We start from the raw sequence: 12,465 nt of genomic DNA on the forward strand, positions 1-12,465 counted from the left end.
AAAATGAATTAATAAAAATTCTTTCAAAAAGCTTAGTCTAGTCGATGAGCTAGTCATAGATATTATCATGAGATAAAAAAGTGTAAGGTAAATGCTGATATAGTGTTATAAAACAAAGCCCTATAGGAACAGAGAGCAAACAATTTTGACTGGAAAAAAGGGGTGTAATTCCACCAACGATGAAAGATAATTTTGAGACTGAATTTAGGGAATAAAATAAGCAGACACAAAGACAGGCATCTGTCTGACATCTTTGGGAAATGCTAAGAAGTCCAGTGTGGCTGGAACACGGATGAACAGAATCACAGAGGATCATATACATGATGGTAGGTGACGAGTCTGGCTTTATCCTGTAGGATTAGAGAGTAATTACAGATTTCCGAGCTAGGAAAACTAAGTGGTGGGTAGGCGATATAGTTAGATCTATAGTTTAGCTAAAAAGTTGACAGCAGAGTCAAGGAAGTGGGAGATTGAAAATACAGGCAAGATTAACTAAGAGGCTCCTAAAATAACCCAAGTAAGAAATAAAGTTGGTCAGAACTCTGAAATATAATTTAGAAGTTTAGGTTTGGCTGAGAACATCCTGAAATGAATACAGAGAAGCCAAGAAAGCATCTTGAATACTTACAATTTATTAAGTTTAAAGAAATACAACTAGCTTAAATTATTCCTGAGTAAACCATAACTTTAAACAAATAGAAAATAACTACAAGGTGTACAGTTAAAAAGTGAGTTGAAACAATACATTTTACAATGACTTATAAAGGCTATTTTCACCTATATTACATATTTTAAATATTAGCAAAATGCAATACGGGAATACTTAAAAATAACATTAACTCTACCAATTATCTGCACATAATTTATGCAAAATATAAAGTTTCTTTCCCCCATGGTTACCCAATAAGGACATCTCTAATCAACTTTTTGTAATTAGCTGACATACATTCATATGCCAATTAATTTTATTAGCCTGAAAAAACTAAGTGAAATATGGCCAAAAATAATCATCATGCATTTACAAAACAATTAGTACACTACTTGCTGTGCATGCAGTCAACTAGTATTTATTGAGCACCTCCTATGTTCCAAGACCAAAATCACATTTGTTACCTTACAGAATTCTCAAAACCATCCTTCAAGATAGGTAATAGTATTTTTTACATGACAGTTGAGAAAACAATCAGACAGAAACTTGTTCAACACCATAAACAGTCACATATCTAATTATGCTGATTGCCAATTCTAAGGGATCATCTATTTTTCACATTTGTGTTGTTACCACTAAGTCTCTGCTTTTACATTTCTTTCTCTTAAATTTGTATAGACATGAGCACTATTTTTATTTATATCACCATTACTTCTCTTTCCTACTTGTTTCCTACTTACGTACCACCTATCTATAATTTCTTCCTTATAAAGTTTCATAAAATATACATAAGTGGGAATGTATAATATTATGTATTACTCCATCATTCTGAAATGACAGCAGCACATATTTTAAAAAGCTATACATATTAAATAGATACCAACTGTGATTTCTAAAATACAATAATATTTATTTTAAAAAATTAACCTCACTGAAGTTTTTGGTTTATAAATATAACCTTAAACATAGGATGTTAAGCTTAAATGACTATGTATTATGATGGTCAGACACATATAAGGTACTAAAATGCATATTCTTTCAAGTTCAAAGTACCTCTCCTAAGAACAAGCTAACAATAGTTCCCTATTTTAGTTCGACTAGAATAAAATTATAAAGGGAATATTTCCTTTATATAACAGACAACTATAGCCAAAAGGTAAAACAAGACAGAATTTAATAAATATTGAGGATAATCCAACAGTTAACAATATTAAATTCTGCCAACATCTGGTATTATATAAATATGAATTAATCTTATAGAAAATTTGATCTATTAAAAGTATTTTACTAGAAAGGGAAGGAACTATAAAGAAACAGATTATATTACAGATGTAGTAAGTGCCCTCATTTTATAGATTGGAAACTGAGGCTCAATCTTGACAAGTCAGTCCCCAAGTCACATGCCAATGGTCTACCAAGGACTGACTCCTGAGCCTAACTTCTATTCTGGGCTCTTTTTATTTTACCATGTCTGTGTTCTCTCATTTTATGACTTAATCATATAATTTATTTGCTATACTTTAACTTTAATTTGGAAAATTATCAAGTAATGAAACTTTTTCTCTACAGCCCAACAACCTTCTAGTTTTTCTCAAAATGAGCATTACAAGAACAGGATGCAGTTCATAACATTTCTTAGCTTAAGATGAAAACTCTATACAGGAAAAAGTTCACTTTACATATAATTTGGTATGGCTGTAAAAAGCTTATATAAGTCATAGCTTTAAAACCTCTTTATATCATAGTAACTTCATATGTTGTAAAATGGTTTTCTATAATCTTGACGTTTTCTTCAGATAGCCAGTTTTCCTGTTTTAGCTGCCTTATAAGAGTTTCCAAAGACTTCAATCTTCCTAGAGTTTGTTGCTCTTGTAGCTCAAGAAGAGTTATCTTTGAATGTAGCTTAGAGACTTTCTGCCAAAGATGCTCCTTATTTATGTCTTGTCTGCAGTAAGAATGTTCAATTTGTAAAACTTCTGTCTCGTAGTCTACATCCTCATATAAGGGGTCATCAACGTCTATGTCTTCCATTTCCACGGTTTCTTTTTGGGCAGGTATAAAAGAATTAATTGTAGGTTTGGAATTTTCTGTGGGTACAAAAATGGCAATAACAGATTCTTTATTTGTGTTTAATTCTTCAACTGTCTGAGTAATTGTGCTGAACAAGAATGGGTTTTCCTGTGCTGACTTAATTTCCACGGAATTATTTGGAAAGCTAGGATTAGCAGGATGATTGGTAGTTATTTCAAGAACTTCTTGGGTTTCCAAAGACTGTTCAATACCTTCTGAATTTGAAGTTGTCAAAGCAACAGTTGTAGAATTTAGATTCTCAAAAGATGTGGGAAAACCACCTATACCTATGTCTTGATTAACTGATGCTTCCAAGGTACACTGTGGTTTTTCAGTATCCTGCTTAACTAGATTAAGAGTTAATAGGTTATTTTGTATACTTTCTGTTTTGGGAACTGACGGCTTCATCAGTAATTTTGCATGTTCAGGGACAACACCTGTGTTAACTGTGTTTTTCTTTGGCTGATTTGATGCAAATGATTCTTCTGACTTGGCTTTTAGGCACACTTCTTTCTCATCTTCCAATTTTTTCTTCTGCGATTTTTTTTTGGAAGAGTCTTTTCCCTAGAAAATAATATTTTCAAATTCTAAAGATGTCCTGACCAGGCTTTTTCTCTTATTAGTTAGCGCTGACAATTTAATTATAACTTTGAGCCAGTATACTGGCCAAGCAAATTTATTCCATTAAAAAAATTTTCTAAACGTATAACAACTCAAATATACTTTAAAGCGTTTTTTAAAAAAGCATTAAGCATATTTAATATATGATCGAAACATTTCAGATCATTCAAAAGACCAGTAAAAAAAATCTTAGGTCACTAACATGTTAATAACTTAATAATTTATATATGTTATCTTTTGCTTCTCTTAAGTCATGCTTCACAATTGTTCAAATATTTTAAAAAATTATCATACTTTTAGTAAAAGTAAAAATTACTTTCCCTTTTTTCTGTTTTCCCAGAACTTATCTTTCCCTCTCACTCCTTCCACCTGAGTACCTGTCACCCTGGAATCGCCACCCTGCCCAGCATTATCTCCCCTCCCCCACCATTAATACCTGATTGTCTTCAGGCAAGGAAAATATCGTTGGAATTGCAGTTTGTTTCAAATACCGAATACCCCATCTGACGTCAAGAGAGTCAGGAGTAAAATGGTCACTACACAGGAACTGGTATTTACTGGGAATCCATGAATCTCGTTTCATATTCTTTAACCATTTTTCAAGCCTTTCTTTGTCATGTAGAGGAAATCTGAAATTAAAAAAGGAAAACTTTGCTATATTTTTACAATTTTGCCAGATTCCAGGCTTGCACATGTAGTGCTGTAAAAGCAAGGCAAACAACCCCACCACACGAGAACATCTTCATGACAACTACTACAAATCATCTCTGCAGTACAGAGGCTTAAGAAACAAGATGTGTAGACAGAGCTTTTGTCTGTGAAGTATGGCTTGCAAAACATAATCCAGAGTCCCTTCAAAGCAAACCATATTAGTTCCTACAAAGAATAAAATCTATTCATGTTTTCTACGAATTATACTCTCTTTTTATTTTGTTGTGTAGTTTGCCTAGAACTAGCAGTGAGCTTTGTAAAAACTACAAAGTCCTATTAAATGTATTCATACTAGTACTACAAGTCAAATGGTTCCTTCTCTATAATTCAAGGAAGTATTAAGCTTTAGCCTTTTATATTAACATTTTAAGAATAAGCAGACGTTAACTAAAACAAATGGTTTAGCAGACAATAAAATACTAAATCTTATAAAACTACTAATATTCCATTCTTTTTACCAGAATCAGCCTCAATTCTACCCATATGTAATTTAGTTCAATACTTCTAGACTTCTCTAATCAATGGACTGGGAACTCTAAATTTCAAGTTCTACAAGAGAATCTGATACAAAAAAAGAACTAAACATTTTAAAAAGAACTTAGATATTTTATAATATAAAACAAATCGAATAGAAAACAGAGAAAGGCAAGATAGCTCTTTATATGTGTCGTTCCTGTACTGACAAGAACCTGGATTTAGAGCTGGCTCGAATATACTGCAATGTGTTTTACAGGCAAAACTGGACTAATGGCAGAGTCTGACGGAAAACTTTTCTACCAGTCTACATAGGTTTGAGTTAAACTGTATTAAACAACAGTGAGTTAACAGTGATTTACATTTCTTTTGATGATTTTAAAAGAACACAGTCCAAGACATATACTAGATAATAATTTTCTATTTTTAAAAAATAGTAATAATATAACACAAAAAGCAGCTGTTATACAGTCCTTCCCATCCCAACAAGCTATGCTTTGTAGCAGCATGACTTTTTTCCCCTAAATTTGATAACTTTATAAGATGCTAGGGGAAAAGTCTGGGGACTTTGTAGGAAATAATTTTTAACCCTGACATCCTTACATGAAAAAATCAGATGATTTACCTTAGGAAGTTCTTACCGTAGATACAATCTTCAGACATGGTTTGAAATTTTTTTAACCTTGCACATATCCATAACTTAGGTTATAATCACGATAAGCATAACCAGAAACAGCATTTAAAGGCAAAAAGAATTTTCTTTTCAGAGGACCAAAATTCTGCTAGCCATAATTATGTCCTTACATTTTCTGGTTACATCTAAAATGAGAATATGCCTTTTATAATAATGTATTTTTTATGTAATTTCATGTATAAAAATACTGTTTGCAAATTATTTCTATTGTACCTATATGCGAAATTATGAAACAATTTTAAAAAATACACTTTGTGAATATCTTTATTAGTAACTGGATTGCAATGCTTTCTCAACAGGTAAACCTCTAAGATCTCCTGGAATATGTTTCCAGAACAAATTAATATCTTTATACTGGTTCAATTTATTTGACTGGTAATTTTGTTTCACTGTCTTATTAATTCCCAAAAGAGCATAAAATACTCACAGTATAAACTGGACACTATATGTATATATAACTGAATTTCCCAATTTATATAAATTTATACTACAGCTTCTATAGTGTAAGCATGAACAAATTCAATTCTTCAAGTTTAGTGCTATTAGGGAAATGAAACTAATTCAATTTTTATTTTGTGGATTACCCATGGAATTTAAAAAACTCTACTTTCAGTTAATTCACATTCTGAGAAAAAACATCTTTATAATTGACTTCCTCTGGCAATATTTTTGCCTCCTTAAAAATAGCAACTATGTGGTCCATAGATAAAGATTAATTTAAAGAATTTTTAGTCTGGGGGTTGTACCCCCCCAAATGCAAGGCTAAATAAATTTGGGAAATATGGGGCTAAATCAAGTTCAACACGACCCTTTGCCACAAACTTTCTGAGAGCCAGAGCCATTAATATACTAGCATTCTTCCATTAACTGACCATGGATTGGATTCTCCAGCCTGCCCAGAAAAAACACCTCTCTTTGCATCTTGTGGAAGAGCTTCAAGGGAGACAATCCTGGAATATTGCCAAGTAGTGAATTCTTTGAGGTTATCAGTTTTTTCCCCATTACTTAAGATAGTGAAAAGGAGATGAATCATTAGTGAATGCAGACCTTCAGGTCCAAAGTAAAATAGGCTTCATAAAACAACTGGTGAAAATCCGAAGAAAGTAAGACAACTGGCGTAGAGTTAAATTAATTATTTTTAAATACAAGAAAAAAAGGAAATATGTAGTCTACATTTATTTTCATATATATTAAGTATGTACTGAATGCCAGGCGCTGTTTCACCTCTTTACACACTGTGAATTAGGTACTATTAATATCTCCACTCCATAGATGAGCGATCTTAGACACAGTTTCAATAATTTGCAGAAGGTCATTCAACTACAAAGTAGTGGAGCCAGGATATGAACCTACTAAGTCCGGCCTTGGAGCTTGGACTCTTAATTATTACATAACACTACTTTCCTGCTCTGAATAAAATGAGTACTTCTGGCGTCTCTCGGAAATATTTCGTGGCACTAGTAATTCGGATTAACATGCTGTTCTGTGTAGGAATGAAAAGGGTACAGAACCCTGAACAGCATATAGGTTCTAAGTCTGCCTCTGCGACAAAACTTTCAAGGTCAGCGACCTACAGAATTTGTGAAAGGCGTTTCTTTCGGAGAAAATGGGATTAGAGCTATGCGACCTAACTCACAGGGTGCACCTTCCCACTCGGCAGGTCTGCTGTGTACCTAAGCGGTGGTTAACGTCGTTCAACGAAACGAGGTCAGGTGAGGTGTGCAAACGCTCTAGTTCACAGCCCAACAGGCCCTGACGCCTCGCCATCAGGCCAGCGTCCTCGCTCAGCTAGGACATTTCCAGGTAAACTGAGCTGAGCCCTCACGCCTTCCTCCCGTGCAGGGACCGACCCCATCCGGACACGTTATAGAGCAGATCGCAGATACCCCAAATCCCGGGCCAAACGCCAGCGGGCTGCGGCCCAAAGGCAAGACTGACCCTTCTGCTCCAGGGACAACTTACGGGTAAAAACTTAACTTCCGGTCTTTATTGTTTCGCCCCCGGCGGTTCTTACAGCAGATCGCTGCGCAATAGCGAGGCATCGCTCCCCGGCGGCCTCAGGCGACCCAGGCCAGCAAGGGGCGCAAACGGGCCCTCCTCGCAGAGGCGGGGCCGCAGGTGCACGCCGCCGAGCCACTGCGCCTGCGCTGGGATGGGCCAAAAGGAAAGACGCCGCAACCGTCGACTCACTTCCGCTTCTGCGGCCTTCAGTTCCGCCCCTTCGGGGGTTGGAGCCGGAAGTGACGCACAGGTTGAGCCGCAACAACAGTTTTCCACGTGCGCGTAGGGCGCCAGGGTCACGTGGGCAGGCGGGAGCCAATCGGGAAGCGCTTCGTGTAGGTCTTCTCCTGAGGTGGCGGCGCCCGCAACGGTCGCTCGCCAGTGGGGAGCGGGCTGAGAGGGGAGGCGGCGGTGGTGGCGGCAAGAGGACGCGAGGTTGCTGTATAAACGGCAGCGGGGCGCGCGCCGGCTCCCGGAGGCCGCGGAGGCCGGGGTGAGGGGCCAGGCCCGAGGCGCTGTGCGGAGCCCGTCGTCAGCCTCGCCGGCGCCTCGGCTCTGTGGAGAAGCAGCCGCCGCCGAAGGGCGCGGGTGAGGGACGAGGCCGAGCTCGCGGTGATGGGGTTTGGAACGTCCCCGGGCCGGGGCCTGTCTGTGGGCTGCCTTGGCCTCGGTGTCCGCCGCGGTCGCCGCAAGGGCTTTGGGCGGCCTGGTGTTGGTGGGGAAGGGAGGAAGGAGGAGATGGCCGCGCACAGAAGAATGCTTTGTGTTTGGGTTGTCCCGCTGGCCTCCTAGGCCGTCGGACAGCTCCTCCCGGGCCGGCCCCGGGGCCGTGGACAGCCCAGGCGGCGGCGCCTGGACCGACGGGACGGATGCCGGTGGCCTTTGGGCGTAGGCTGGATGGTCCAGCCCAACCGGCCACCGGCCGCGGGGAGGAGGGCCCGTCCTGGGAAGGAGAAGTCAGTATAATGCAAAAGTCAGTCTACTAAAAAGGTGTCAGATGTTCAACGCGAAACTGCAATAACGTTTCTTAAACCAGCAAGGTGCCCCTCTGATAGTTTTAGCCCCTCCTTGACTAGGGAAGATCCTGCTGCCCTGCGGCGTCCCCAGGACGCGCTTGCTTGTGTTCTTTAAACCCGGAGGTTGTACTTGATCCTTTAGACCCGTGACTATGAGTAACTCGCTGGAAAGAAGAAATCCACCTGTTAATTACGTTCCGGGAGGCCCCAGGAGAGGAAGGCAGGCAGTTTCCACAAACCCTAGTGCCTTTCGTCAGCCTTGTTATGTCATCATAGGTTATTAAGGACTCTTGTGGTACACTGTTCATAAAACAGCATCACTTTTTGAATCCCGAGTCATTGTATCGATACCATCAAGAATTCTAAGTTAAAACTTCTTTAAGGTTAGAGAAATGTTTTAATGACCACTGAGAAGTTTGAAAATAAGAATTGAACGTATCTAAAGTACAAACTATGGAAGTTCTTTTTTCTGGCAGCCTTAGCAGAAATCTTAAATTCGATTAATTATGAGTTTTTAACAAAACTTATTTAGCTTTTTTGTTAAATATTTGGGATCTTAGAGTTAAAAAAAAGACTGCATTTTATTGGGTAGCGTTGTCAGTATGATTGTGATGTTGAGATTCTCCATTTTCAATCCTTGGCTCACCTTGCTGAAATCAAAGTTGAAGTCGGTGCTTTCTTAGGGAGGGAAAATTACTGCTAATTCAGATTTACTGGGCTGTTTACCTAGGTAATGTACTTTTTTTTTCTCTGAAGTTCCTTTTTTTTAATCCCCCTTAGAATATGGATTCCTGAAAGAAAGATTGAGACCCTTTAAAATATTTGGATTTCAACCCTTTTTTTACCATGCTTTCATATGTTGAGTCTTAAATATTAGCTGGTAAAAATCAGTTATTGGACATTTTTGTGTCTTCTCTGTGTAAGGCCAAAGTATTAGTGGAACGGTAAAGGCGAGAAAGATTTTTCTGTTTGGTTGGATTATATTTGCTCTCAAGAAGGATACAAGCGATTTATAAGTAATAAAGTCTAGATAAATGAAATAACGTGGGAAAAGGTACAAGATACTATATGCTTAACATTTTGATACTGCGTTAAGTATACCTTGTTTCCTAAAACTTCATTGGTTTTGTTTCTTTTTAAAAGAAAAATCTTAAGATAAATTTTTTTTCTTTTCTTTTTCAGGATATTAGAAATGGCTACTCCCCAGTCAGTTTTTGTCTTTGCAATTTGCATTTTAATGATAACGGAATTAATCTTGGCCTCAAAAAGTTACTATGATATCTTAGGTGTGCCAAAATCGGCTTCAGAGCGCCAAATCAAGAAGGCCTTTCACAAGTTGGCCATGAAGTACCATCCTGACAAAAATAAGAGCCCCGATGCTGAAGCAAAATTCCAAGAGATTGCAGAAGGTAAGTAAATGACTCTCTGAGGTCTCACAGGTCTGCACTAGGAAGGGAGAATGATAGCTAAGGAGTGTGGATGTATTTGAAGGTTTGTGGAGATGAGAGGGGCAGTGGGATCTATGTTTAAATATAGTGAGATTCTCGAGACTATTTTCTTATAACAGATACTTTGATTCCTGGATGGGTGAATGGTAGTATATATTTTTATTGTCATACAGATCTAAAAATATTGAAAATATATTATTTCATTCTTTTGTTGTTTATAAAATCACTTATTGTTTCTGTGTCAGAAGGAATTTTAGGTCCCCCAAACTGATAACTAACTTATGAAACATAGTTTTTACTAAGTATGGAAATTAAATATAAAAATATTAAGTATAAAAAAATTTAAATAGACTCTAAAATGCCTTGTTTTTTTTCCTTCTTTACTTGGTCTACATTTCAAAGCTACGTTTGTTGTCTTTAAACGAAAAGTATGAAACAAATTTTGACTTAAGACTAATTCTGAAACAAATTGCACCTCGTAAACATTCAGTAATTAATGGGTAGAGGTAACTGGGTAGGGAGTTGGAGTTAAACATTCACTTCAACTAGTAAGGAAGTGCACAATTTGAATTCTTCTTAATTGGTTATATTTGACCATTGTATAATACAAGTAATGTTTTTACACAAATAATATGAAGAATAACTCTATGTAACTGTTTCCCACAAGTTTATTTGTAGTAATGGTATTATTCATGTAACAGATATTTATTGGTGTTTAACAGAGGCAGGCATTGTGCTAACCGCTGATAGTATGCAGTGAACAAGACAAAGTCCCTGCCTTTTGTAACTTTCATTTTAACTTTATTCTTATGTTTGCAGTGTTTTAGTTTTACTTGTGATGTGAAATCCTTCCCTAAAATAGAGAGTTGAATTCACTTATTTGAAGATGTTTGAATATATGTAATTTTGATTACTTTTAGTTACTAAAGTATTTTTGTTTCTTTCAGCATATGAAACACTCTCAGATGCTAATAGGCGAAAAGAGTATGATACACTTGGACACAGTGCTTTTACTAATGGTAAAGGACAAAGAAGTAGTGGAAGTCCTTTTGAGCAGTCATTTAACTTCAATTTTGATGACTTGTTTAAAGACTTTGGTTTTTTTGGTCAAAACCAAAACACTCGGTCTAAGAAGCATTTTGAAAATCACTTCCAGACACGCCAGGATGGTTCCAGTAGACAAAGGCATCATTTCCAGGAGTTTTCTTTTGGAGGTGGACTGTTTGATGACATGTTTGAAGATATGGAGAAAATGTTTTCTTTTAGTGGTTTTGATACCACCAATCAGCACACAGTACAGACTGAAAATAGATTCCATAGCTCTAGTAAGCACTGCAGAACTGTCACTCAACGAAGAGGAAATATGGTTACCACATACACTGACTGTTCAGGACAGTAGTTTATTCTTTTTTCTGTTCTCACTAAACCCAACTAGTTGACTCTTCTTCAATATCTTTGATGCAAAACAATTTTCTGTGAACAATTTTGACAGTGCATGATTTCACTTAACTTGATATAGCTATTAAATATATTTAAATTGTTTTTGAAAAATTCAGCAACGTTCACTTAGTAGAGAAATAGCTAATTATTAATTTCCCTAGTTAGGAAGGGTTCTTTAAAAGAAGATATTATAATTCTCCCCGGTCTTTTTTTCTCTACTTGCCCTTGGTCTTATTAATGTGGCCAGTTTTATTACCAAGAAAAGATTGAATTTGCCTGATACATATTTAAAGGTTAAACTTTAACTGTTATTGTAGATTTCAATTGTGTTGAACTTGAATGATTTTTGCAGTGAACCTTTGCTAATTTAAAATTGCATGCTCTGTAGCATCTCTAACTTGGGTTGCTAAATGTACATGAAACTGTATAATTGAGTCATTCAGCAAAAGATAGCAGTATCTTGGTTAGTTTCCACTGAAAGCTTCAGGTTAATTTCCACTGAAAGCTTCAGAAAGTCATGGTTTAATATTTACCACAGAACCGTGCCTTTCTACAGTAGAATTGGAGTAAAGGAAATAATGGTATTGCTTATAGTCATTAGGCTGAAAGTTGAAAACTTAATGAAATATTGCCAAGAGATGGTTACGTGTTTGGTCCCTGGCTAGTGATTTTGTAGTGTTGAAATCATAGCTACTTTACACATCTTTTCATATTTCTTAGTTGTTGGCACTCTAGGTCCTAATATGGATTTATGTATTTTTGTGTGTGTGTGTTTCCTCTTCTTTGCACTCATCTTTATCTAGAGATCGACTAATACCTCATTCTGTTTGTAAAAACAGCCAGTAATTTCTGTGCGACCTTATTATGTGCAATATTTTTAAATCCTAAGAAATGTGTGCTTTTGTTTTCAGATAAACTTATTTCTTTAGTTCTGCACTTTTCCATGTTTTACTCCATATGAGTATTAATCCTATGGATACACATTCAAACTAGTAAATATCTCATACAACATTGTGTGTGAGAGAAATATAATATTTACAATATGACGTTCTCTGTTGTTATTTGTTAAAAGTTTATTCTACAATTCTGGAGGTAAGGAGGTGCATAAGCACTGGGGCTGCTTATGCTGCTCAGAGACCATATTCCAGAAGTTACTTTTGACTTACCTGAAAACCCTGATGGGAACTTGTTTATTTCCGTTTGGTAATTTCTCTTGCTTTCTTATTTGTCCTTCCCTCACAAATTTTGGTAGCTTGAAGATTTTGTTAATTATAATTTTGGTGTATTTGCTTGCTAGGAGCAAATATTCTTGCCACTGGTTCTTTCCTCTTTAGACCTGGT

General features: G+C 36.9%; 2 protein-coding genes across 4 annotated transcripts; one reads left to right on the top strand and one right to left on the bottom strand.

Moving 5' to 3' along the window:
* Nucleotides 1-616: 616 nt before the first annotated feature.
* THAP5 (THAP domain containing 5) lies at nt 617-7,434 on the bottom strand. Of its 2 annotated transcripts, none has more exons than XM_014840703.3 (3): nt 7,182-7,434; nt 3,777-3,969; nt 617-3,283 (listed from the first exon to the last, which is right to left on the bottom strand). In XM_014840703.3, the coding sequence occupies exons 1-3, from the start codon at nt 7,259-7,261 to the stop codon at nt 2,384-2,386; spliced, it is 1,173 nt and encodes a 390-aa protein (XP_014696189.1). In that variant the 5' UTR covers nt 7,262-7,434; the 3' UTR covers nt 617-2,383. The 2 variants fall into 2 exon arrangements, with proteins under 2 accessions (XP_014696189.1, XP_044620650.1); XM_044764715.2 differs by lacking the exon at nt 7,182-7,434 and adding an exon at nt 6,092-6,229.
* A 30-nt stretch (nt 7,435-7,464) lies between these two features.
* DNAJB9 (DnaJ heat shock protein family (Hsp40) member B9) lies at nt 7,465-12,170 on the top strand. Of its 2 annotated transcripts, none has more exons than XM_014840708.3 (3): nt 7,465-7,808; nt 9,419-9,645; nt 10,632-12,170. In XM_014840708.3, exons 2-3 carry the CDS (start codon nt 9,429-9,431, stop codon nt 11,081-11,083), a joined length of 669 nt encoding a protein of 222 aa, XP_014696194.1. In that variant the 5' UTR covers nt 7,465-7,808; nt 9,419-9,428; the 3' UTR covers nt 11,084-12,170. The 2 variants fall into 2 exon arrangements, with proteins under 2 accessions (XP_014696194.1, XP_014696193.1); XM_014840707.3 differs by having other exon boundaries at nt 7,518-7,713.
* The last annotated feature ends 295 nt before the right edge of the window (nt 12,171-12,465 follow it).

Source organism: Equus asinus, chromosome 1 (genome assembly GCF_041296235.1).
Source record: "Equus asinus isolate D_3611 breed Donkey chromosome 1, EquAss-T2T_v2, whole genome shotgun sequence".
Lineage (NCBI taxonomy): Eukaryota > Metazoa > Chordata > Mammalia > Perissodactyla > Equidae > Equus > Equus asinus.